Source organism: Furipterus horrens, unplaced genomic scaffold, assembly GCF_987537825.1.
Source record: "Furipterus horrens unplaced genomic scaffold, mFurHor1.1.pri manual_scaffold_3, whole genome shotgun sequence".
Lineage (NCBI taxonomy): Eukaryota > Metazoa > Chordata > Mammalia > Chiroptera > Furipteridae > Furipterus > Furipterus horrens.
Window position 1 is genome coordinate 190,347,671 of NW_028327173.1, and position 27,118 is coordinate 190,374,788.

Sequence of the window (27,118 nt, forward strand, 5' to 3'; positions counted from 1 at the left end):
GTACATAACCAAAGTGCCATGACAAATCAATAAAGGAAATGGTGAAGGACCTGCACTACCCCTCATGGCCTCTCAGTCAGCTCAAGGATCAGTGAGGAGAGAGAGGAGCATGAGGAGCATTTGTGAGATCCGGAGAGAGAGAGAATGGCCGTCAACCCCTGATTTCCCCGGGTGCGGCAAGGAGATACTTGGAAGTTGCAAGTGGCCTTGCAGTTGGGACTCTTAGGCCCAAGGAAGTGAAAGCAGCTCCTGAGGGGTCAGCTGGGATCGACCTGAACTCCAGGAGTCTGAACGTCACCAAGTGCCCATGTATGACATAGGGCAGACATGTGTAAGGAAACTGAGCCATGTGGGCCTGGGACTCAGGTCTTCTGGCCCCTGACCAGGGCCCTATCCACATATGAGGAAGGAAGCAGAGGGCCCCTGGCTGCAGCCTGCCCCTGCCTGGCTGATTTCCCCCATTGGCTGCTGGGACTTTCAGGAAGGCCTCAACAAGAGAAAACTAATTTCTGGAGACAGTTTTGGCCCTGACTCCATGACAGAGCCCAGGAAGCAGGAGGTGGAGACATAAGTCTGGCCACATGGTTGTGTGTAAGCCATGCGTGTGATGACAGATGGCTGCAGCAGGGAGATGTGGAGGGTCCCTGCCACATACCTCTCTGCCCAGAGAACACACACACACACACACACACATGCCAGATGAGGCAGATGAGGCTGAGCTCCATGTGCAGGGGCACGCGAGCAGCCTGGAGCTGAACTCCAATGTGCAAACTGCAGGCCAGTAAGCTGGAAAGAGACTTCTGCTTCCCAGGGCAGGTGAAAGAGTGTGGGTGCTGGGTCAGCCAGACCCGCAACCAATTCCCGGCTCCAGTCTAAAGAGCTGTGTGACCTGGGGTACATTTCTGAACCTCTTTCAGTCTTAATTTTTTCACCAGTAGAAGTGGGGACAGAAACTCAATTTGTGGGTTGTTGTGAGGATTAACTTTCCTGAAACAATCAAGGGAAGACTAAAGCTGGCAGGCTGTCTGCCACAGCCTCTAGGTGCTCCCCAAGGCCTCCTCCCTCCCTCCTTCCCTCCTTTTCTTCCTTCCTTCCTTCCATCCTTCCTCCTTCCCTTTCTCCCTCTTTCTTTCCTTTCTCCCTCCCTCCCTTCCTTCCATACAATCTCAAGACTAGCAAACTGGTCTGCAGCCCCTCACGAGCTGGAGAGTCTTGGGCAAGTTACCCAAGCTCTTTGAGCCTTGGTTTTCTCATCAGTAAAATGGGGGTGACAAGTCCTTCCTGGGAGGGTTATTGTGAACACTGAACACACATGTAAAACTCTGAGCATGATGCTTGTCACATGTTGGTAATTATCATAATGTTCATTGTTCCAGATTTTCCTCCTTGGTGAGATCCTAATGGATCCTCCGAATACTGTAGAAATTCCAGCCAAAAATGAGCTCTGACTGCTTCCTCAGGGTGGCTCTAGAGCCAAAGTGGGCATCTTTGTCACCACAAACAGTGAGGTGGAGAGAGGTCTGGTCAGATCCCTGCCTCAGACAGGTGCCATCCAGCCACCCAACCCCTATCCCTCCTGGTGCTCTGTAGGCCAGAAACGCCACGTGTCAGGGACAGCCCAGCTTGTGCAGGGAGTGTGCTAACATGATCCCAGGCATAATTCCCAGGATGCTCAAGCCCCTTGGAAGAAGCTCTCAGAACATCCCCAAGCCAAAGAAACACTGCTGTTTTCAACCCAACAACGGAAATTCTGAAAATCCCATTTTTTTTTTTTTTTGTGAGCAGGAGACTGGGCATCTCACCCAGAGTCCCAGAGAAGAGGAATTCCACCCCATCACAGCTGTTCCCCAAGCTGGGGTCCTCCAGTTTAGCAAATGCCAAGGGCACAAGAAGCAGCGCAGGAGGTGATGAGGTCTGGGGTCACGCAGACCTGGGGTTTCAGGCCCAATTTCCTCCTCTGTAAAAGAAAGGTAGTAACACCCAAAACCCCCAGAGATATCGTTAGGATACAATGAAATGAGGAAGCACTTAGTAGTGTGCTGGGCACTTACGAAGCGCTCTGAACAACAATGATGGTGATGACAGTGCTGCTGTTGCTGTGACCTGCCTCATGTTTCTCTGCCCCAACCTGGCCTCATGCCCAAATCGCCCTCACCTGTCCACCCTCCATGGGGGTGGTATCGCAGACCTGTGTCTGTCACACTCCTCATGGGCCCTGACAAAACCAAGCCAAACCCAAGCTTTGTTTACATTGAACGTTTCAAATAAGTTTTCAGATGTATATACAAACCTCTATGCCCTCAAAATTCTATTTCTTTTCCCATCTCCTTCTAAAAACCTTCTATTGAGGTAGGCACACTCCTTGGGGCGGGGAGCTCGGTACTTCTGGGTACATCCCATTATTGCTGGGCAGTTGCAGCTTTTAAAAAATTCAGTCTTGATGTGCCTTCTTCTTTATATCCTTAATTATAGGAGTTCTGTTCACCTAGTCTTCAGATGGTTTTCCAGGGTGATTGTTCTATCACTTAGTTGTAATTTTGATGTGGTCGTGGGAGGAGGCGAACACAGCATCACCTACTCCACCATCTTGACCAGAAGTCCCAGTTGCAGGCTTTATTGTTGTTCTATTACAGTTGTCCCATTTCCCCCCATTGCTCTCCCCTGTCCTGCCTACCCCAGCCCCTTTCCCCACAGTCAATTCCCACCCTGTTGCCCAGTTGCACTTTTTAATAAGCTGTTTCTTGCACTCTGTTTGGAGTTGAGCTCTGCTTAGCAGAAACATCCACACACCGGCTTTTGCCCTCCTGAATGGCATGGAACAAACCTACACACTTCTCCCTAAGACAATTCTGTCAGTACATCTTGGTTAACTCTTAGGCCTGGGCTGCAGGTTGCTGCCCTGCCTGTCTATTAAATCCCAATCTTGAAAAAAAAATTTTTTTTTTCCTTCTCCTCACCCAAGAGAGAGAGGAAGGGAGAGAAGAAGGGAGAAAGAGAAACATTGATGCAAGAGAGAGGCATCGATCAGTTATGTCCCATATGTGCCTGACCGGGAATTGAATCCGAAATCCAGGTATGTTCTCCAACCGGGGATTGAACCCACAAACCCCTCAGTTATGGGATGATGCTCCAGCCAACTGAGCCACACCGGCCAGGGCACAGCCCCAATCTTCTTGAGGGATATTGTCCTTCATGGACACATAACTCATGAAATACAACCCTATGGTGCCTCCTCATGTCTGTGAAATTATGGTTCAGGGTGCTGATTTTTGTTGTCTTTAGGCATGCCCAGGCTTCCCCAGGATACTTAGGGAGAGCTTGGTCAGCTGAGAATCAGACACACCGTGGTGGTTAAACCCTAGCTCCACTTCTCCTGACTGTGTGATCTTGGACCTCAGCCTTCTCTGCACTTAATTTTCCTCATCTGTCAAAGGGGATAAAGAGCCTTAGCTTGTAGGTGGTGGTAACAATTAAATGAGATCATGCAGGTTGCGAGCCTAGCATAGTGTAAAAGTTCAGTAACTGGTGGCTATTATTGTTTTTAAGAAGGAAAGCTGCAAAATTCTTTGAAAGGGCAGAGCAAGAGTCAGCTCTCCCTGGAGATACAGGGAGGGGCCCAGGTTCTGAGGTGAACTCATCCCATGCCAGGCAGATGGAAAGATGACCTCCTGGCAAACAGCTGGAGCCCACCAATGCAAACCTTGAGCTGTGTGCCAGCCCCACTGGCCCCAGCAAAGGGGCCTTAGGGTCGGCACAGCCAGTGCCAAGGCAGATGGGGCAGTGGCCAACTTTACAGTCAACCCAGATGTCTGTCTTTCTCAGACAAAAACTCAAAAATGTGGCTTTATTCAAAGTGGCTTTTGAAAGCTGGGTTCTCTCCAGACCCCGGCAGGGGGACTTCAGATGTTCTGAGTCCGGGGACCTTTGATAACTCCCAAGGGGTTGGGAAGGTCAGTCACATCTGTCACTCATTGAAGGGAGAGGTGGGGACCATAGGCTAGCCTAGGTTGGTTTAGGCATCTCCCTGAGAAAGAGGGCACTAGGGAATTTTTCTGGAAGAAAAGGGAATTTGTCTGTGCCATTAACTGAGACTTCAGGAGAGTCCTTCTTCCATGTCAGAATAGCAGCATTTTGCAGGGATCTTCATCAAGAGCCCAGCACAGAGCCTCAGAAGCCAAAGGTGAATAAGGGGAAGCAATGAAGTCACATGACTCCTTGGCTGCTGGCTGTGTTCCTCCCCTCGTCCCCAATTTTGCTCGATCACTTCATTGGGAATTTCTTCCCCGAGAGGAAAAGCCTTATTTTATCAGAGAAATAGAGGATCAGAGGGGCAAAGCCACCAGGGCTGAAAATGTTCTGGAACCCAGAAGTCTTGCCCACCATCCCTAATCCCACCCTGGCAGCTGGCCTTCCTTTTTTCTCATTCTTGCACAGTAGCTTGCTAGTCGTGCCTCCTTCAAGAAACATACCCCGCCCAGCCCCAGCTTGGGTGTGGAGCTAGGTGTGTGGCACCCTGTCAACACAAACAAGGCTCCCAGCTCTTGCCCCTTCTCTATACAATGCCCAGCTGCACTTTGATGTGTTTTAAATGTTTGCATTGCCCTGGTCTTTGTTATTATGTTCTTTGGTGTGCTAGAATGCTTGACATTCCAGGGTCTGCACCCTGGTGCCCAGCTTGCTGAATGTGCTGAACACAGTTGGGGTTGGGGGGAAGGGAGGTGGTGGGAGGTGATACCTTGGATGGGGGGCGGGGGGGCTCAGCCTTGGGTGTGCTGTGCTCCAGGAAGTGTTGCTCACTCTTGGTCTCACCTGTCTCTGCAATTTCCCTAGTTTGTTAAGCAATCTCCCATTTCTTTGACTGGTTTACTTTGATAAATCTTCAGATCTCATCCTGAATGTCACCCCCTCTAAGAAGCTCTCCCTAATTCACCAACTCAAGCTAGGATTTCCCACACGCAGTGCACAGATGTGTGCCGGTTGCTCACTGATCAATATTATTAGCACATAAAGAGGATCACTGGCACCCTAGATTTGTATATTTATAAAGAGTGTTTTGAATTTCAAAATATTGCTACAGGACTTATCAGTGTCCCTGGCTCTGCTGTCTGTTCCCACCGCATTTGGCACTATCTAGTCACTGCACTAGCCCTCCTACTGGTGCCCATTACCGGTCTGCATCCCCCTCCCCCACTAGATGTAAGCTTGGAGACAGGAGGCACTACTCCTACCTAGTTCTCCACTGTCTGTCCAGGGTATGCACATGAGGGGCACTTTAAACTTGCTTCATCAATGTAAATAGTTGCTGACAGTGGAATGTGGGATATGGAAGTCTCCAGGGTCAGCCAGACCACAAGCAGGAAGGAAAACAAGGAAAAAAGAAAAGTGCCAAAAACATCTCTGGCCTGCAGGGGGAGATGCTGAGCAGTCTAATGCACTCTCCCATGGGGCAGTGGGTCCATTCTCTTTTCCCTTTTTGGAGATAAACTTTCTAATAATAACATTAACAATGACCGTTTATGGCCCTAACACTAAGCACATGCATCATTTCATTAACCTTCCACAGCAGCCCCACGAGGGTGAAACTATTACTGTCCGCATTTTGTAGATCAGAGATGGAGCAGAGAGGTCAATGGGCTGAGCTGGGACCGATACCTGGCACGTACTGGTATGTTCAAGTCTGGGAGCTTAATATAACCCTTTGCTGTTTTCCCCCAAGTTATATTACACTGTGAATCCATCCATACTTATTTTTAGTTACGAAAATATGGTCACTGCTCCAAAGCCAGGTCTGAAGTTAAGAACAGCTCTGCCCCTCCCACCTTTGGGCTCCAGTCCAGAGCCCCCACAAAGCTGACTCACTGAGTTGATTGCTGACAGGCAAAAGAAATACATGGCAGGACCGGGCCCAGAAGTGAGGTCTGCAGGGAGAAGACAGGCTGAGTGGGCAGAAGCCATACTTATCGTCACAGCCTCCCAACTGCAAGATCAACACCTATGAGAGCAGCGTTTTGCTTACTCCTGAATTCTCAGTGCTTGGCACACATGAGGCAGTACCCAGGGAGTATTTGCTGAGTGAGTGCATGAATGAATAAATGAATAAATATGTGCTAGGTTTTCCCACACTATCCAAAAGAGGGCAAGGAACTAGATTTTCCATATCCAAGGCTGGGGCAGACACCCAATCCTGGTTCACAGACTGGAGGCAGAAACAGGAGGTGTGGAGAAGGCCTGGGGGCCTCTCTAGGAAGAGAATGAAGGAAACACTAAATCACCAAATGAAGACTTCTGGGCCCCTAGTACCCAGGCAGGGGGTTTGTGAAAGCAGGCGCAGGAATGGAAGAGGGCTCAGCATGGGATAGGATCCCTAAAATCTGAGCAAGAACAACTGGCAAGAGGGAGGAACCTCTCCCAGGCAACCAGATGGAGCAGGTAGGCCAGGCTGCACCTGGCAGAGGGTCTGAGCTGCCTGAGTCATCAGGAGCCAGGCCACCAGCCAGAAGTACCCTCAAAGCAGATCTGGAAAAGCTGCCCAGTTCATAGCCATGTTCTACTTGCCTGGCCTCTGAGACCCTGGTGGGAGGTGGGTGGCGGTGGGTGGGTACCATAGAGGCCAGGCCCTGGGACAGCTTCCCACACAAGCCTGGACCCTGGCACCCAGCACTCACCTGGTCTGGGTGGGCATGGGGCACACAAGGTCACCCCCCAAAAGGCCCCCACACTGCCACAGCAGTCCTCTTGGGTAGTCAGCTCCAGCAGGGGGTTAGCACACTGGAAAAAAGGCCACAGACATGTGTCACGACTTCTTCCCTCCGCTGCTGTGCACAGAGATGTTCCAGGAAAGCCTGAGACAAGAGTATCCCACTGTGTCAGAGGATACCCCTCCCCAAGGGAGGGTAGGAAAGCATCAGTAGAAGGAAGCAGAGAGACCTGCGGTCCACTCAGCCAGACCCTAAACTTGAGGGGTGGGGACACAACCCAGGCAAGATAAGATCTTCTCTGTGCAGGTCTGCAAATTGCCTCCTTCTTTGTCCCAGTCCACAGAGAGGGGGTCTCAAAGGATGGGCTTTCCTCTGTCTAACTCCAGGACCGCCCACAGTGCCAACCTCCTCCTGGGCATGGCTGAGAGGCCACAGGCTGAGAGGCCAGGGAGAGTTTGGGGACTCAAATTCCCTATCCCTTGGCTACTCCCCACCTTCTCCAGGTCTCTAATCTCACGAGGGATTTCTGGAAACACTGACCTATAAGCCCAAGAAAAACCATCCTGGATTTGGCTTAGCCCCTATTCTTAGGTGCCTGGACTCAGAAAAGCTCACCTGATTTTCCATCACTGACTGTGGTTGCTTCCAGAGGGGCACGGAGAGTCTCTCATCATTGCACCCCCAAGGCTTTGGTGTTTAACCCATATTTGCTAATTCCACATCTCTGTGACCCCAATCTCAGCTGAATATCAAAATCTTTCTTGCCCAATCTAACAGCCCCACCATCCATGCACTGGAGGGGTCCTAGACTCAGTTCCAGGAAAGCCCAGGATTTAGGCTGGTGCCCCTCCAGAGGGGGAGTCTCATGGGCCCTTTTCTGTGTGCATTGACAGGTACCTAGCGGAGCCCAGATAAGAGGCTCAGTCTCTCCACACTCAGGCAACTTTATGTCCTGAGTTTTTCCATCTGGGGAATGGGAGACTCTTCAGGCACTCATATTACCTAAGAAGGAGAGGAAGAGAGAGAGGAGGGGCAGAGTGGGCTGGGGGGTGGGGCAATCACTATTCTGGAAGCCTCCGGGTTGAGGCAGGAGCGGCTCTCTCACCTGGCCATTCACAGCGCTCAGGTAACACCGGCCCAGCAGCCCCCGGGGCCGGGGCGCCGCTGGGGGCAGCGGCTGAGGGGCCTCTCCAGAGCGGGTGGGGATGCTGTTGCTGTCCCAGTAGCTGTGGCCTGGGCTGGCAGGGAGCCGGGCCGGGGGGCTGGTCTCCACGCTGTTCTCCTCTCGGGCTTCCTCGGCCTCGCCCCGCACTCGAGCCACCTGGTGGACCTGCACGGAGGCCTCGGGCGGGTGGTGAATGTGCACCTTCACCACGGACGGGTTCACAGAGGCTGGGCACGGGGGCAGGGGTCAGAGTCGGGGAAACGGGGCCCCGCCCCCTGAAGAGTGTCCACCAGCCCTGGGTCAGGCGGGCCACTGGCTGCGTGTCGCCTTCAAATTCTCCTTCATTTCTGTACTCTGTACTCAAATCCCAGCACAATTCCCCAGTGAGGACAGAATGAAGCACAAACCCTTTACTCTTTGCCTTTCAATGAAGGACCCTCATGATGAGCTTCTAAACTACCATCCTGACTCCACCTTCCCTGTGATCCTGTGCAATCTCTGAGCTCCAGCGTGATCTTGCCTCCATGCCTGCGCTGCAGTCAGTCCCACTGCAGAGGAACCCCTCCCAACTCCTTCTGCGGAACCAAAGGCTACCCATTGTTTAAGGCCTATCTGAAGCCCACCTCCTCCATGCAGCCTTCCCTGAGCTTAGCAGCCTCTCCATCCACTCCCTGACCTCCAATATATTTACTTTTTACCTTTTACTTGGCACCTAATAATGAAGGCAGAGAAAATGAAGTGTTTTATGACACTATTCTCTTTCCCATTTATCCTCTCTCTATTTTCCAAGTTCGTGGGCTCCTTGAAGGCAGAACTCTGTCCTTATACTCTTTCATTTCATGTATAGCACCCAGTAGAGGGTAAGGGCAAATATATTGCTGCATTCCAATGGAAGGGCAAAGAGAAGTTTAGGGAATAAAACTGAGCCCCGAGAACGAGGAGAAGGAGGGAGGTTTGACTGTGAAGAAAGGCCTGGAGACAGCTCACCATCCCCTCCACCACAATGCTGGCACCCACCCTATCAGGTAAGCCAGTGCGCCCCCCCACCCCAGCCCCACAACCCCAACCCTGTACTCACCCAGCTGATTGGAGAGCGGCAGTGTAAAGGTGGACTGCCTCAAGGGGCCCTCCAGCAGGGCCCTGTGGTGGGAGCCTCTCTCTGCAAGGTCCCTGTCCAGCTTTGGGACAGGCAAGTGACAGAACTTCCCGGTGGAGTTGGTGGGGCACCAGCACTCGTCCCTGCCGATGCAGCGGCCTCCATTCAGGCAGGGGATCTGGCAGAAATCTACAACACGGACCTCCAGGTGACTGGCAGTGGAAGAACTTAGCAGCACCCACCATGGCGCCAGTGAGTGACAGCAGAGGCAGGGGGAGCAGGAAGGACTGCAACTCTGCATGACTTGGGGAGCCCAGCATCTCCTGAAATGTGGGGACTTTCCAGGAGGCCCGGGAGGGAAGAAGGGTAGATAACAACCAGCCTCTGCCTTTTTAAAGAGCCCTTCCATGCCTTTCCTCCACCCCACAATGGCCTGGGAGAGAGAGCCAGCTGGGAACTGTCATCTGAGGGTGGAAGGGACTCACAGATGCGGAAACCAGACTTGGGGTCATGCCCGTGACCGCCCTGGCTGTACAGGGTGGTGGTGTCGCCACGCTCACAGCTGTTGGCACAGTGCCCACGGGCACAGGTCTGCTTGCAGATGGTGGGAGTGAAGACGATCTTGATCTTCTTGATTTTCTCCGTGAGGTTCAGCCCTGCAGAGAGAGGGCTTGGGTCCGGGGGCAGGGCTGAGAGGCACAGCTGCGACCTCCAGAGGCTGGTTAGAAAGGCCCATCGGACCAGGGTTGAGTCCATCCCAAGGGCATTTGCTAAGTACCCACTGGATCCAAGGTCCCACAGTTGGGGCAGAGTAACACCTTTGAGAAGCTCACAGACCAGCATTTATTGAGGGATGTGAATGTGCAGCCAGCTGAGCTCATGCTTTAGGCACATTAATTCTGAACCCGCTTGAGTATTAGTTTAGGTTGAACCGTTATAAGTTGCCAGTTTTGAAGGTTAGAATGGTTGAATATTGGCAATGTCCTTATATCCAATCTAATAGTTCCATGTTACAGGTAAGGAAACAGGCTCCGAGATGGTTAGGTTGCAAGTGGTGCGACTAGGCTTTGAACCGAAGGGCAGAGAGCAGAATGTAACTCAGATGTGCTGGAGCGGAGAGTTTTCTAAAGAGGAAGATAAAGCTTGAAAGAATGATTAAACAGGTTGGAGTCGGGGGCTGCTTTCCAGAACAAGGATCAGTACTTTATTTGGTTGGTTGTGAGGAGTCACTGAAGAATTCCAGTAATAGATCAAAGAGGAAACATGGTGGCAGGGGTGGCGATGGGGTGAGGACAACTGCCCTCCCAGCTGGGTGTGCAGAGGGAGGGGAGGCAGGGTGACCAGTGGGGAAGTTACTGCAGCAGTGTGAGCTGAGGTCACTTCACTTAAAGGTGGTAGCACTGGAAATTCAAAGGAGGGCTGTACATTTGGTGTGGGGAGCCCAGAGAGGGAAGCTGGAAGGCAGAGGGGTTGGGGAGGGACAGTGTGAAAAGTCTATATCTGCCACCCATTCAAGAAGGGAGGAGAGAGAGAGGAAGCCAGAGGAAAATGGATAAATAACTGCGCATGTGAGAGGGAGAGAGCTGTAAAGAAGTGTATATGCTGCCAGGAAAGGGCTAAGAGAAGAACGGGTTGAAGGGGGAGGACAGAGGGGCTGAGGGGAGGACAGGTGACGGCCTAGCTTTCCAGAGGAATCAAGAAAGGAGGTGTGTGTGCCTTAGACAAGAAGAGGTACACAGCCTTTTCAAGATGACAAGAAGGAGGTCATCAACCATAAAAAGGAATGAAGTACTGACACATGCTACCACATGGATAAACCTCAAAAACATTATACTAACTGAAAGAGCCAGACACAGAAGGCTACATATTGTACCACACCATTTATGCAAAATGTCCAGGATATGCAAATCTATAGAGACAGAAAGTAGGTCAGTGTGGCCAGGGACTGGTGGGGGGGGGCATAGGGAGTAACAGCTTAATGGCTATGAGGGTTGTTTTTTGTTTGTTTGGTTTTTTGTTTTTTTTTTTGAGTAATGACAATGTTGTGGAATTAGATAATAGTGGCAATTGTGACAAATTGTGAATATACTGAGAGCCACTGACGTGTACACTTTAAAATGTAATGTTATATTATGTAAATTTTACCTCAAATTTTTAAAAGAGTTTATTTATTTATTTTTAGAGACAGGGGAAGAGAGGGAGAGAAACATTGATCGGTTGCCTCTTGTCTGTGCCCCAAATGAGGACCAAACTCGCAAACTGGCGATCTTTCACTTTGTGGGACGATGCCCAACCAAGCCACACCGGTCAGGACTTTGCCTCAATTTTTTAAATGGGGAAGGAAAAAAAAAAAAAAGGAAATGAGGTTGGGCATAGGTTGAGGTAAGGGGGTAGGTAGCGTGCATCATGGTGGGGCATCTGAGCAGGAAGGGAGGACTCTCTGGGAGGCAGCAGGCGCGTCCATGTGCTGGAGGGATGGGACCTGGGAAAGTGGGAGCCACTGGAGTAGCTGCTCTGAGGAATGAGTGTGTCCAGGCACACAGGGGAGGATTGTGGGGTGACGACCAAGCATGTGTGGAGGTGTGAACCCACAGGGTCCCCCAGTTCTCTCTTCCAGGAAGCAGAGGCCCAGCCATAGGTGCTAAGGATGCAACTGGCTGGGTTGGTCCAGGGAGGCTGGGGTTTTCAGGAAGGATACATCGGAAGGACCAGGGCCAGGAAGGTGAGAGTCATAGCTGGACATGAAAGAAACGAAGGCAGGAAGGCTGGCAGATGGGGCAGAAATGGCGCAATCAAAGTCTAAGGACCTCAAAGGGGCAAAGTCCCGATCAGCTGGGTTGGGACCCCTGGAGCCTGGCACAAAGCAAGCACTGGACAATTGTTTGTTGATCAGCTGAAATGGTGAGGGACAAGTGACAACTCAGCCCTTCTGTGAGAGTGGAGGAGAAAAGCCAGGTGGGGAGAAGAAAAGCAGAGATTTAGATACCCTGCTCTTCTAGGTCCCTGAGACAGGGCATCCTTACCCCAGGGGGACGACGGGCGGTCCAGATATGCTGCCTGCTGGGCACTGTCCCTCTGCTCAAGGCCTGGCCCCACAGGCAGGGCATTGGAAGTCAGCTGGCCATTGGCTGTGGTGGCTGGGTAAAGTCGGACGGTCCGGGACAGCCCCACGCGCTGCTGGGAGGGGTGGGTCTGGCTGAGCTCACTCAGGGTCCTGTGGAGACAGCCCGTGGTACAGGGGTTTGACACATTGAAGGACAGTGTCTCTGTGCATCCCTGTTCAGGATGCCCACCCCTGACTGCCCCACAAGAGTGCTCTCTATTTGGCTGCCTTCTTGCCAATTCCAAGAAAATGAAGGTGCCCTGAAGCAGGGGACTGAACTAAGGCCAGCCAGCTGGTTCAGCGGGAGTGTTAGTTCTGTGGAATACCCAGGCTGGGCATTCTGGGTAAGTCACTTTGCCTCTCTGGGTCTCAGGACCCTTGACTGCAAAATGAAGGTGTTAGACTCATCCCCTGTAGCTCTAACATTCTGAGTCTTTGAGACTCTTATGGACCAGCCTTGGCCCCCAGACCAGGTCCTGTGCCTACCCTCTGCCACTTCTGAATGCAGCTCTTCAAACACATTACCTGTGGCACAGGTGCCCAACATATACACATTCATAGATTGATTTAGGAGCAGAGCCTAGAATACCCCTTTCATTTAATCTATGGTAAAAAATAATATAACAATAATATTCGAGGAGAAAAAAATAAATTCATCATCCGCCCCAACAGAGCAAATAATTTTGCGTATTTCCTTTGAAACTTTGCTCAAGTATATGTTCTTAAATTATTGTCATCACAATTTAAATTCTGATTTTTCACATTAGATCCTACTTTATACAATTCCACAATTTTCATATTTAACATCTTAATTGCTATATAATAGTCTATCTGAAGATGAATCACACTTTACTTAGACATTCTCCTGCTGCATATTTAGGTTGCTTTAAATTTTTAACTGTAAAATTTTCACTCATATGGTTTTTCCCTTCTGTTGAAATACTCCTTTAGTATAGAGGGAGTCATTGTACTGTTCTATTTTACTCTGTAGCTTTGAAAAATTCTAATAATAGGCATTTTGAAAGGATTATTATTTTAGGATTAATTCCCAGGCCTAGAATGACCATATCAAAAGTTATAAATGTTTATAGCTCTAGGTACACAGTGGTATTTATTGCTTTCCAAAAAGAATTGCATCAAATGTTTAAATGTACCACCTAACAAACTTAGCCTAGAAGCATCTACTCAGGCCTGGGGGGTTCTTCTTCCCCTAGTAGGTCCCACCCCTGGCCTCTCCATTAGATTCCTTTTTAAAGTGGGATACGGTCCTGGAACCCCCCTCCCTTCACCATCGCTACTCCAGTTCTGTTAGCCTTGGGCGCTCAGGTCATGAGCAAGCTCCCTCTTATTCTTTCCTGGAAGAAGCCAAACAAGGAGCCTAGCACCCTGCAGCTCTTGCCCAGTGCTGTAGGCCCAGGACTTGGCTCCTGTGAGCTTCAATGCTGCTCTTCCTTCCAGAGCCACCAGCAGCAAATCCTCATTCTGATAGGCCCTGACCATGCCTCACCCCGCTTCTCAGGCTGGGCAGCTGGAGTGGGAGAGAGGTCCTGTTGGCCACCCTAGAAGCCCTGGGGGCCATAATGAACCACACCTGGGAGGCCAGACCTCAGGCACCTGCTCCTCATTCTCAGGAGAAGGTCAGCAGAACCAGCTGCAGCAGAAAGCACAATCCTTTTAACGGCTTCCCAGAAAGAGCCTGAAAGAGAGGCAGGCAATCTGGCAGGTCAGTGGGAGTCTCCTCCTGGTTGTACCGGGTGGGTGCCATGGCTTAGCTTAGCACCAGCACCCTAAAGATGTGAAGGGAGTGGCTCATGTTCTGCCCAGGCCGCTCAGCACTTTTGAAAACTTGACCCTGGCAGAGTTCTCCAATCTGGTCAAATGCAAACTCAAAAGGTTCTTTCTTGGTGGTTTGTGGTTTGTTGTCATTGTTGTTTGTCATTGTTGCTGTCACTTGTTTCTCTCCTCGGAACTGAATGCTAATGGCCTCAAGATTCCCGAGATCAAATCCCTTAAGAGCCAGCTGAAGACCACCAGGGAAGCCACCAGCTTGCCTGGACAGCGCATCCCCATCAGGATGCCACTCAGTTAAATGTGATGTGCCTGTGCCTTCCCAAGACACTCAGGTCTTCAGACAGTGATGGGGGAACAAATGGGTAAGGGGCTCCCTGCCCCCCACCCCACCCACCTTCACCCTGGCCTGGCGGCTCCACCCTATCTCATTTATAAATGGGCTTCCATATACTGTTTTGTTTGGTAAGTATTCTGCTGCCAAAAGAACACTTAAAAACATCACTACAAGGTGGATAGAACAGTTATAGCTACAATTAATTGAGTACTGAGCCAGGTGCTTTAAATGCACCATCTTATTCACAATTATTTTATTGAATGAAAAAAAAAAGCAAGTTGCAAAATAACATGGATAATATGCTTCCAATTTTGTGCTTTAAGAAAAGTTTCTCTCTCCCTCCCCCTGTACATATTCATTCAGGCACAGGAAAGGTCTGGAAGGGTCTGTGAGCAGTGTCTGGCCCTGGGGATGAGAGAGCCTATGTACATATAACTACTGTTTTAAACTTTATGTCTCTATATTTGTGAATTTTTTTTCAGTAAAAATTTTTACAGTAAACATGAGTCATTTTATAATAAAAATAAATCTCTGTTTCCTCCAGCAACTCCATTTTATAGCTAAGAAAACTGAAGCTCAGGAAAAGCACGGTAAATGTGTGTAAATGAAAAACTAGGATCCAAGGTGGACGATGATGGCTATAACAGCTATAGGAATCCTGATATAAGAAAGACTCTGACATTGGAGCTACCCATTTAAGAGATGGGTAGAACTTCTACAGTCCAAAATGAGGAGGAAGACATTCCAGATAAGAAAATACCAGAAGAAAATGGGAAGCATGGACCATATTTAAGGAAGAATAATGAGCACAGTTGGGTAAAGCCCAGAGTTGAGGAGAGGGGAAAGGAAGGGACATAATATCCATTCAGTGCCTTAAGCCATGTGTTTTACCTAACATACCATTTATTTGTCCAAACAACTTTATGATCAAAAGCCTCTGCTTGGCCCAAACCACCTTAAACAAAGTAAAAAGACAAATGACAAAATGAGAAAAGTATGTGCAACTCATTGTCATAGACAAAAGACTAATTTCCATAATATATAAAGAGCTCTTAAAAGGAAAAAGACAGACCAATAGTCCTAAAGGAAAAATCAGCAAAGAAATATGAATAGTTCACAAGATTTTCTGAAATACAGGAAAATATGCTCAATCTTTCTCATTTTTTTAGAGATGTGCAAATGAAAACTACCTCTGAGATAGCATTTTGTAATCCATCAGATTAACAGCATTCCAAAAGGTTAATAATAGCCTAGTTTGATGAGAATTGTGCCAAGACAGGCACTCTCAGATGTTGTTGGTAGGAATATAAATTGATACTGGCCTTATGGACAGCAATTTGGCAATGTCTACTCACACCACAATGCATCTATGCTTTGCCCCTCCAGTTCCACCTCCAAGACTGTGCTGCAGATAAACCTGCTGTGGTGGGGGCTGCTACCACCCAGCCCAGGTCCCCTTTGCAGCTGGTGCACACTCCATTGGCTTCTTCTGAGTCCTGCTCTTGGCTGATGGCAGCCACTTGACAGGCTTCTCCCACTACCATGCCCACTAAGCCAATGACTGCTGGAACCAGAAGTTAAAAAGCCCCACCCCCTCGCCTCCGAGTAGGACAGCCCTGAATGCTCCACCCTCAATCAGGCCTGGGCTTGAGTTCCCCAGGACCAATTCTTGCTTGGCTCTTCCCACCTTCACATTCTGCTTCCTTCCCTCCCTTATCTCTCCCCCAATAAATCACCCAAATCCATTTCCCAGCTGCACCTCTAGAGGAATCGGACCCGAGACACTTGTAAATGTCAAAAATGATGGATGAACAAGATTATTCATAACAGCACTATTTTGTAAAGAATAGAAACAAGGTTAAGTGTGTTTCAGTAGGGGATTGGTCAAACAAACTCGGGTACATCCTCAAAATGGAGTCATACGCCCTCAAAACAGAAAGAAGCCGCTTCTTTACATCCATCTAGAAAGGTCTCCAAGATACACTGAAAAGTGAAAAAAACAGCTCATATCTGGCCCACTGACTGTTTTTGTACAGACTGTAAAATAACAACAGTTTTTTACATCTTTAAATGGCTGAAAAAAATCAAAAGAAGAATAATATTTCATGACATGAGAAAGTAATATAAAAATCAAATTTAAGTTTCCATAAATAAAGTTAATTGGAACACAGCCACACTCATTGTCTCAGCCTGCTTTTCCTCTCCGATGGCAGGGCTGAGTAGTTGCAGAAACCATATGTTGTTCAAAGCCTGAAATATTTACTATCTGGTCTTTTATGGAAAAAAGTTTGCTGACTCCTAGTGTGGGACATGTAAACTTTTGTGTAAAAATAGAGAAAATAAAAACACCTGTTGCATTTATTTGCATATTCATAAAGCAGCCTTGGAAGGATGCCCTGGGAATTAGTAACAGTGGGAAGTGGGTGGAGGGGGTATAAGCTAGTGCTACAATGTAATGAATGCTTTCTCTGTGCCATATGTCACATGCATTATGTCAGGTGGGCCTCTCTGTAACCCTGAGAGTTACTCATTATTCCCATTCTATAGTCAAGAAAGCAGAGTAGGGAGGTGTCACGCCTTGGTGAAGGTTGCAGAACTCCCAGGTACAGAAGTGAAGTTAGTAAACCAGGTAAGTTCATCCTAAAGCCACCGCAGCATTTGTCATTTCTTTATCAGTGCTTTCCAGGTGAGGACATTGAGGCTTTGAAGGGTTAAGAAGAATAAGTCTGGTCCATATGGTGGAGGGCCTGAAATATGGGGGAGGGGCTGTATCTGGGCTGTGCTGAATGGGTAAGGGCAAGTCCCTGGAGATTTTGGGGTAACCCACCCTCTTTCACACATTCAAGAAGCACCTGTAGAGTGCTTGCCACATGCCAGGCACTGAGATCCAAGAGTAGCAAAGACCCTCTTACCCTCTCTGCCCCGGTGGAGGCTTGGCAAAGGGACCAGCACCTCAGAAAAGGTGTGGGGGCACAGTGGGAGCCACATATTAGCTTTGAGATACTTGTGGTCTTCAAGGAGGTCCGGGACCTGATGGGATGGACCTTCATAAATGATTATTACTCTGGTGAAAGATTACCTGGTGGTGGATGGACCAGATTAGGGAGGGCTGGAGGTTATGGTCTAGGCTAAAGGACCAAGGGTGGGACCCAGAAGAAGGCATGGATTCAAAGGATATTTAAGATGTAGAGAATTCCCAGCTGTGGCTTAGACAAATGGGCAGAGGGGCTCCAGAAGCCATGATCCCAACGTAAGAGATCCGAGAAATGCCTCAGTTTTGGACATGATGAGTGTTGAGTGCCTCAAGATGGATCTGCAGATGGAAACACCCAGGAGGGGGCCCTTGGGAGAGGGCTGGGCGCTGCCATTGGGGGTGAGGGGGTGCAGAGTCAAGTGTAGAGGTGGTGGCTACAGAGTTGAGGAGGGATGATATAACCCGGGGAAAGTGCACAGAACAAACCACACTGCAGAGTTCCTTCCATGGCTAGACTGAGGCGTGAACTCTGCTAACTCTTCCCAATTTCAAGGGAGAAATGTGTTAACGAACAGACTGGTCTCAGTTTTGAGTTATGGGCTCCCATCAATTCACCTCTCACCTTTGGTGCTTGCTACCACTTGTCTGCTAGCACACGATAAAACAAATGAACAAGCCGTAAATGAATATTAACGGAAAAACGTGGCAACGGCCCACCGCACTTCACTTGACAGCTTATTCTACTCGTGTGCCTGTAGGAGATCGACATACAGACGATCGTCATAGTTTCTGCTAATAAAACTGTTCCCAGCTCTAATCATGGAATTAATTACATTGAGAGTTTATATATTTCTTATGACTTCCAGGTGCTCTGACACCTAAACACTGAGGAATACAGGAGTAGAGAGAATACAGAACGGGGTGGGGGGGCGGTCTGGGGAGCACATGCTTACGAGGCAGAGGAAGAGGCTGTGAAGGTGCCTGAGAGGGAGCAGGCGGGGGTGGGGGGCGGGGGGGGGGGGACAGGAGCAGAGCACCAGGACAGGAGGGCATTTTCAGAACTTCATGTCCACTTCTGGCCACAGGGGCAGAGGCAGCTCCTTCCTGTGACTGTAGGTGAACATGCCCTGGTGCCTCCCAGGTATCTCGGTCTTGCCTGAGAACCTAGGCGCTGGCAAGGCAGTGGAGAGCCCTCACAGAGGTCTGCCGGGTCAGGCTTCACACCCAGGCCACGGTCCGACAGCCCTTGTGCAGAACCCCCAGGCACCCAGGATGGTGTTGCCCACATCCTGCCCCAGCCCCTGTCACAAACCTGCCCTGTCCCAGCCGGGAACAAGTGGGCACCCAGGCCTTGTGGGTGAAGGGGAGGGAATACTATGGCCTTGGCACAGAGCCAGGAGCCTGCACTTCTGGGCGATGCAGTGCTTGAGGGCTGAGCAGGTGAGACCCAGGCTGGCTAAGGCAGCAGCCATCACTCTCTGGCCTCCGGGCATCAGAGGTACCAGCTTGGTGGGTTCCCAGGTGTCGCTCTGGGGTGGGTGAGACTTGAACCCTGCCCCATTCATCTTGGACAATAATAATGAATATTTCTTGAGCACTAATTCTGTACTGTGTATTATATGTTATGATTGCCTTATGTTATCTGATCTTCACAACCACCTTAGGGGCTGGGTACTGTTATTAACCCAATTTTTCATGAAAGAAAACTGAGGTACAGAGAGGTTAAGGAACTTGTCCAAGTTCATTCACCTAGAATTGTGTTGTCCAACAGAACTTTCTGGGATGATGAAATGCTCTATAGTCTGTGTTATCCAATATACTAACTACTAGTTGCTTGTGGCTTTTGAGCACTTGGAAGTGCTGCTGGTGTGACTGAGTAACTGAGTTTTACATTAAATTAAATTTAAATAGCCCCATGTGACTGGGGGCTACCACCCTGGACAGTGCAGTATAGAAGATGGAAGAGTTGGGATTTGAACCCCAAGAGTCTACCTTGTGGCCTGTACCTATAGAGTTAGAAGGCTCCCCTGCTGCCTCTCACTGCATTCCTTGTCCCTGGAAAACATTACTCAGGCCCCAGGCACTTGGGTTCCCTGCTTGTCCTGCTCTGGGGGAATCAGCACCCTCCCAACCTTGCTGTCCTGCCCCCAAACTGCATTTTCTGCCTTCAGATGTCAGCAGGGCTGTGGCAGGATTTCCTGAGGACAGACTGAGGACCACGTCATAAGGCAACAGGTTTCAGCCCCGTTGTGAGGAGAGACTTCTAAAGAGCCAGAGCTGCCCAGCAACGCGGTGGTTCTTGGAGGGGCAGGAGCTCCCCATGTCTGGAAGCACGGATCTGTGTCCTTGTGTGCCAGAGAGGAAGCCCTAGACAGTCCTGCTCAGGACTCCAGACTGATGGCTTCTGAGAGATCAGTGTGGATGTGGGTGGTGCCCCGGGGAACCCAGACCCATTGATGCGGTATCTTCCACACCCGCACCCTCCCTCCCCAGTGCGTCCTGGAAGGGCCCAGAGCTGGCCTCTAGACCTCCCCTGCTGCTGATCCTGCTGGGTCCACTCATCCAACACCCTCAGCCTTACTGGTCAGCCTGAGGCCCCCACCCCATCCGCCCTGCCACTTGTGAGTCACATTTTCCTGCTCTGAGTTCTAGCTCTTTCTGTGGCCACACGCAAGTCTGAGCAGTCTGCTCCTGCAGCACAAAGACCCCAGGGGATGCCCCCAGCAGGCTGAAGGTGGGGAGGAGGCAGAATCCTGGGGGAGTGTCTCTGGCCCAGATGAAATCCTGTTCTGCTTAGGAGGGAACACATGCCCCTGTTTCCTTGCAGGTAAATCAGAGGCAGAGGTGGGTAGGAACTGTGCACATCTGGGGAGTGCCGAGGCCTGGCCTGGGGCCTGGCACCCACCTCAGAGAAGTCCTGAAGCAGGTCTCCCAGGGGGCCAGAGGCCCCTCTGAGCCCCATCACTGGATGAGTTACGAAGAAGCACATGAAAAAAAGGAAGTGGTGGAAGGAGTGAAGCAACTGAAGCCGTTGAAATCAGGGCCTATGGACACCTGACCTGGGTTCCAGAGATTAGAGGAGGAGGAGGAAGGAGAGGAGAGAACTTTAGGCTGAGAGGGCAGCGCTAGGACGATGTCCCAAAGCCAGGGAGGGCTTGGTATGTGGGCATCTCACCACCTCCAAACTGGCATGAGATGCCCACCCTCTGACCCTTAACTTCCCAGCTCGTGGTCTTTGAGATCCTTCTACCCTCCATGATATTCACCCCCAAACCTCACCCCCCCCCTCCTGAGCAGAACAGGTCTGCATTATTGCACAGCAAACACAGGACTATGACTTCAGATGAGTTTACCCCCCTCCTAGACCTGCCTGGGCAGGCCCATTGTAGACAAAGGCAGCAGGGGGCCTGGGTCAAGGATACTCTCCTCAGGGGCTGGCCAAAGTCCTGGCAGCCTGCAGCCAGTGTGTTCTTCCAGGAGCTGAAACTCTGCCCCAGGACCATTAACAAGAGATTCTTACAAGAACTAGGACCCAACCTGAGAAGTCTTCACTCTGTAATGTAGCAGCCCAAAGCTACCAACTGATTATATGCCAGACATCAGCTACAGGCATTTTATTATTTTTATTTATTTATTTATTTAGTAAATAAATATTTTATTTGTTTATTTTTAGAGAGAAGGAGAAAGAGAGGAAGAAAAACATCAATGTGTAAGGGATACATCCATTGGGGACCTGGCCTGCAACCCAGGCATGTGCCCTGACCAGGAATTGAACCAGAAACCCTGTTCACAGGCCGGTGCTCAATTTATTGAGCCACACCAGCCAGGGCTCATTTTCTATTTTTGTTAAGCCCTTTACATTTGATGCCTCACTTGATGAATGCAACAACTCTTCTATAGAAACTATCACCCCCCACCCCTCCCCATTTTGCTGAAGAGAAAACTAAAGCACAGAGAGGCTGTTACCCTGCCTGGGATCCCCACCAGCAGGGAAGTGCTGTGTGTGTCTGGGGGCCTGAGCTCCATCCGCCTTTGGCAGACAACATTCCCCATCCTGATGTTCATTCACCCTTGGCCATGACAGGGAAACCTGCCAGGGCCCAAAACAATTTCAAGTGGTCTGGGCAAACTCACAGTCTCTCTTTACCATTGTTCCTCTTCTGATGGAAACAAAAGGCTCAGATAAGCCCACAGTCTAGGGACAAATAAGAGTGGGTGCCATTCATAGAACATCTAAAAGGTGTCAGATGTATTTATATGTATTAGTAAATCCTCCTGACAATTCTATAAGGTAGTGATGTCATCCTCATCTTACAGGTGACAAAACTGAAGCTCATGAGGTTAAATCACCTGCTCTAGGCAGCATAGCTGTTACAGTGTTAGAGCTGGGATTCAAACCCAGACTTCACTCACTGTAAGACATAAATGATTTCACCGTTCCTTCCTCACACACTCCTGCCTGCTATAGGGGCTCTGACCTTGACCCAAGAACCTCAAAGAAAGAAAGAAATATGGAATCAATTGGTTTCCCAAGAGTGTGGCTTGACTGGGGTTTCAAGAAGATACCTCTACTTCTACCAGATTCCCTCAACAGGGCTCCCACGCAACCCGTCACCCCCACTGGTGTACCTGTGGGGAGCCATGCTAGGTAGCAATCAGGGGCTGAGACTGAGAACAAAATGCAGTGTAGGGGACCAGCTGGGAGCAGAAATATGCTGGCTCCAGAGGTTTTGATTTGCAATCTTCATTTTGTAAGGAATGGGGATTTTTCTTTTCAAAAAGCACTGGATTTCCTTGAATTTTAGACCTTTCACAAATATTTTTTTAGGAGAAAAATGAAGAAAAAAAAAAAACCCCACAAAATGCCTGTCGTAGCGACTCACTTCCACAATGAATCACGGGCACAAAACCACAGCTATGTGGCTAACAAAGGAACTATGTGTTTTCACATTTTGTTATTGGAAATCATTTAGCAATCTTCACTATGTCATCTGCAGACAGACAGACAGACATGTATACACACCCCTCCGGGTCCTGAGCAGCCAATCTTACAACCCTGGTCATCAAATGACTTTGTAATTAGCCCATTTTCCTTTTCTAATCCTTTTTTGGGAAATTATCCTGCAAGACCTCAGTCTTCCTCCTTAGCCCCCCACCAGAGGTGGGGTGTGTGTGTGTATGCACATGTGTGCACACAGGTGAGCTGGTGGCTGGGGGAGGATAAGGAGGTATGCTGACACCCTGTCTCGGTTCTGCAAGCAGAGACAAATAGACATTTCAGGGTCCCCTTTTTATTACTTTATCATAATACAATCTTCCCTCCGTATCCATGGGGGATTGGTTGCAGGACCCACCTCTCCTGGCACATACCAAAAGCCAAGTCCCTTGTATAATACTGTGCATTTGCATATAACCTATGCATATTCTCTCACATACTTTAAATCATCTCTATATTACTTACAATAACTAATACAACATGAATGCTATGTAGATTGTTGTTATACTCTATTGTTTAGGGAATGGTGACAAGAAAAAAAGTCTGTACATGTTCAGTACAATCTCATAGGCCTAACTATATAGTACATGTCAGCAGCAATGGAACTCATTTCTTCTGAATATTTTTCATCTGTGGTTGTTTGAATCTGTGAATATGGAACCTGCAGATACGGAGGGCCGACTGTACCACTTTGGTAAAGTAATTTTCACCTGGGAGGCTTACAGTGCCTTTTTCTGATAGTGGCAAATTAGTTAAATGGTAGCAGATTTAGACATCACGTAACTGGAAAAACTACTGGACCCATAAATCCGAAACTTCCTCTATATTGTGGACAAGGGGTGAAACCTGATATGTGTTTGAAAACCTGAAGCTCAAAAGGGAAATGCACAGGACCTGAGAAATCTCCATTATGGTTTTTGAGGCATGATCTCCCAGTACAGCTTTATACCCACACCCTACATCTCTCTGTCTCTCTCTCATACACATACCCCCTCCAACCCAGAGGGTGGCATTTACTGAGTAGCCATTCTCCGCAAGGCAACCGGATGGGACAGACACTCCCTGGGGCATCTGAGAAAGAGTATGAACAATCTTTCCATTTCCTTCTTGCTTCATCCCTCCCTAACTCTTTCTTTTCAAACAAAAATCCTAGAGGATTAGATCAGTTAAATGCTGTAAGTGCAGCCATAAGCTTGAAATGTTTGTTGTTACTATTTTTTAAGCTGGATGCTGGAAACTGCATGTATTAATCTTTTAAAGATCCAACAACTCCCTTCGCTCCCCACTCATGGCCACAGAGAATGCTGCTCCAGCCTCCAGCCAGGCTTCCGCAGTTTCCTGAAAAAGACGCTGGATGGCATGCGGTCCCCAGTCCCCTGCAGCTCCCACACCAAGCTGTCTGGCCTGCTCTTGCCTGAGCTCACCTGCTCTTGAGGCTCCTCAGCAAGATGGCTGCAAGCAGGAGTTCTGGAGTCTCGAGCAGAGCTGGGCTAGAATCACCCTGCCTTGGAGTCCTCATTGTGGAGTGGAGGATAAGAGGAGTAGCCTCTTCATAGGGTCATGGTGGGGACTGGTCAATGTGCTGGAGATCTTCTACCTGCCCCAGCCCACGTGGGACCCAGCAAGAAGCAGAGGTATTGATCCTCTGCCAGAGGCCACAGGCCTGTTCTGGCGTCTCCTATGGCTGGAGCGACTCCGGGTTCTAGTAAGCTCTGACCCCTGTCCCCTTTAGGCCTGGAGGGTTAAGTAAGGGCTTCGCTACACAGCTACCTCCAGGATGCCCCATCCTTTGTTGTCTCCCCGAACCCTGTCTGCGCCCTTGCAGGCAGACCTTTATCAAACTGTCCCCTTTGAGTGTGCCATCTGTCTGCTGCTGGAACTCTGACTGATACAACACAAGAAAGAGTATCAGCTATCAAGTGTTGAGCACTGAGCTATGTGGCTTAGCACTTTACCCACTTTTTAAAATTTTATTCTGACTGCAGCCCTGTATTTTACTTTATTCTGACCAGTATTAGCATCATCAATTTAATACTGAGACTCAGGGAAGTAAAGAAACTCATATAGTACCGAACAGCTAGTGAGCAACAGAATCAGGTAAAACTGAGGTCTGACTCATGACCCATGCTCTTACCCACTATTCCATATTGTCTCCAGTATTAAATTAGGTGGTGCCTGAAAGTGCTTTGCACAGTAGGCCAGCTGACTCAATAATGCTTACAGCCCTGGCCAGGCAGTTCGGTTGGTTGGAGCATCGTCCTGATAGGCCAAGCAAGGTTGAGGGTTCAATCTCTGGTCAGGGCACATACGAGAAGCAACCAATGAATGTATAAGTAAGTGGAACAACAAACTGATGTTTCTCTTTCTCCCTCTCTAAAAGTCAATCAATAAATAAAATTGAAAAAATAATGCTCATAAGTGGTACGTTAAAATACCCTACCACACCCCAAAAAACCCACAGGCCTACATTCCACTTTGACATAACCCTAACCCAACCCCAACCACAACCCTCAGGTTAAAACCTCATGCTAATACCTCACGAAAGTCATTTCACCACCCTATTGTGAAATAGAACGTCACCTCAACCATAATCTTAGTTCCACCCAGTCCTGACCCAAACACTCACCACTGTAACCACAATTCTGGATGCCTTTCTAGGCTGAGGCTAGGCCAGGGCTGTGGTGAGTGCTGGGAGTCTCCCTGCCCCTCTGGTTCTGGGTGCCTGCACCCATTCCAGAGGCCGGTGGAGCCCTGCACACCACCATTTATATGCCCTACTTGGACTTAACATAATTGGGGCAGGGGGAGGAGAGGAGAGAGGAGGGCAGAGCATCTAGTATGGTGCACAAAACACAGAGCAGGAGGCACCGAACCCTGTGGATGGTGGTGATGAAGAAGGGGAATTAGGAGAGGAAGAGGCTTAAGCTTTCTCTCTCACTTTGCTGCAGCTGTGGCAGATGGGAGGCCAACAGCTCATATCTCAGAGATTGAAGAGGGATGGGGCCAGGGCTCGGATGGGAGGAAGTCCCTCTCTGGCACCTAACCTAGGGAAGGATATTCCTCACCTCTGGGGAAATCCTGGAAAAGGGAGCCATGCAGTGTTCATCAGAGATTTGGGGGCTGTCTCAGGCCATCTAGGCCAGATGTCCACCTTCAAGCTTACATAGGAGAGGGAGAGAGGTAAGAGGCAGTGTGCAGGAAGGAGACACCATTCCTCTTGAATCTGCCCACTTGCTCTACATGGGGAGCAAGAGGTGTTAGAAGGCCCCGGGTCCCCTTCTCCCCTGAGCACTCAGAGGCCTGAGCTTGGCATCTTCACCATCCCAGAGGTGAACGCACTGGCAGAGCAGGGCAGGAGGAGGTTCGCAGGCTCTGCTGCACAGAGAGAGGCACACTGGCCCCCACCTTCCCTGTGACATCTACCAGGACCCCCAGGCCTCGAGTCAAAGCACAGCCAGGTTGTTTGCCCAGCTGCATCTGCCCACAGCCTGTGTCTTTTGGTTATTTGCTCAGGGACCCTAAGGCCAGCTATGGCCCTGCCCAGGCCCTGAGCTCCATAGGTCTCAGGCATTGGGGTGGGTTGGAGAGACGCACGTGAACACTACAAGGTCCCAGAGGCCCACTTCCCCTTTAGAGAAATCTGGAAGGGGCCTCCACAGCTAAATCCGGCTGGAGAGGACTGCCTTGAAGCAGCGTGCTTTGTGGGGAAAACGGGAGACTCTTCCCTTTGGGAAGAAGCCAGAGCCAGAGCCAGGGTCATCACATACAGCTAGCTGCACAGGTTGTACATGACACCATTCCTGGAGTGTCTCTCACAGAGACTCTGAAGGGACGGTCGCCTCCTGGTATCATGTCCAGTGACTGAAAGGCCCAGCACAGAACAGCCTGCCTCCCTCCTCTCCCTGGAGGGAACTGAGTGCTTCGGAGCCATATACCAGTTGCTCCCAGTAGTCTCTGCTGGGCAGGGATGGGCACAGTTGGCAGGGATTGAGTGCCAAGGGACCCTGCACAAACCCTAACATGGCACCTCTGCATTTCCAGAACACTCTGCAAACAGCAGGGATGGGGCTCTGGCAGTGAAGGCAGTTCCCAGCTGAGACACACGTCTCTTCTACTCTTTCAAAAAGCAGCAGCAGGGCTTCTGTGACTTCAGACTTGGGACAATAAAACCCTTTCCGTTTGTTCTGGCTGGCGGCCCATGAGGGAGTATCTCCCTCTGACTACTCTCTTCTGAGCCCTCCCTCTTCCAAACACACAGCCCCAGGGAAGGGGCTCATGGGACTCTTCTAAGGCCCGAGAGATGGAAGAAACTGGGAGGAGACCCCTTCGCAGCTGCTGCAGCCCCACACCAAGCTACCTGCACATCCTAATGGTCCGCTAAGCCCTGCTCTGGCTGCCCTGCAGTCGCCCTTAGGAGAGAAGTATGGCCCTCAGCCTGCCCTCGCTCCAGGCCCCCCGGGGCCAAGGGGTACAGGCTGGGCAGGTACCCGCCAGTTGGGAGCACTGGGAGAGCCCCTTCCTGACCAATGACACGTGAGGGGATGGGCTGAGTGTGAGCTCAGAAGGAAGTGGCCCGAGGCTACCATCTTTGCTCCAGACAAGGACAGGGCTACATTGTGAGAGGGATGTTCGTTCGGTAGCTATTTATTGAGTGCTTACTATCTGTCAGGAGCTGTTCTGGGAGCTTGGGATAATACATCTGAACAAAACAGAGATCCTGGCCCTCGAGGAGCTCACACTGTATTTAGGGAAAGACAGACGATAAACATAACATGTGAATGATATGTCATGTTAGAAAGTGGAAAATAAAAAGCACTGTGGAAATAAAAAGTGAGCCAAGTTGGAGGTTTCCAATATTAAATAATAGGAAAACGGGAGACATCTCCCTCCTGGTAGGAGCCGGATCCACCCTGGTGGCAAGCCCTCGACAAGGGAGCTGTCACACTTCAGACAGAGGCTCC

At 49.8% G+C, this 27,118-nt stretch overlaps 1 protein-coding gene across 1 annotated transcript in view; it reads right to left on the minus strand.

Moving 5' to 3' along the window:
* Positions 1-27,118, minus strand: part of LTBP2 (latent transforming growth factor beta binding protein 2) — an 86,850-nt gene that overhangs the window by 35,585 nt on the left and 24,147 nt on the right. Inside the window, exons 4-8 of the mRNA XM_090271159.1 lie at positions 11,983-12,173; positions 9,445-9,615; positions 8,942-9,148; positions 7,804-8,090; positions 6,666-6,768 (exon numbers count right to left, since the gene is read on the minus strand). Coding sequence (XP_090127285.1) covers positions 6,666-6,768; positions 7,804-8,090; positions 8,942-9,148; positions 9,445-9,615; positions 11,983-12,173 — 959 coding nt within the window. The remainder of the gene's footprint in view (positions 1-6,665; positions 6,769-7,803; positions 8,091-8,941; positions 9,149-9,444; positions 9,616-11,982; positions 12,174-27,118) is intronic.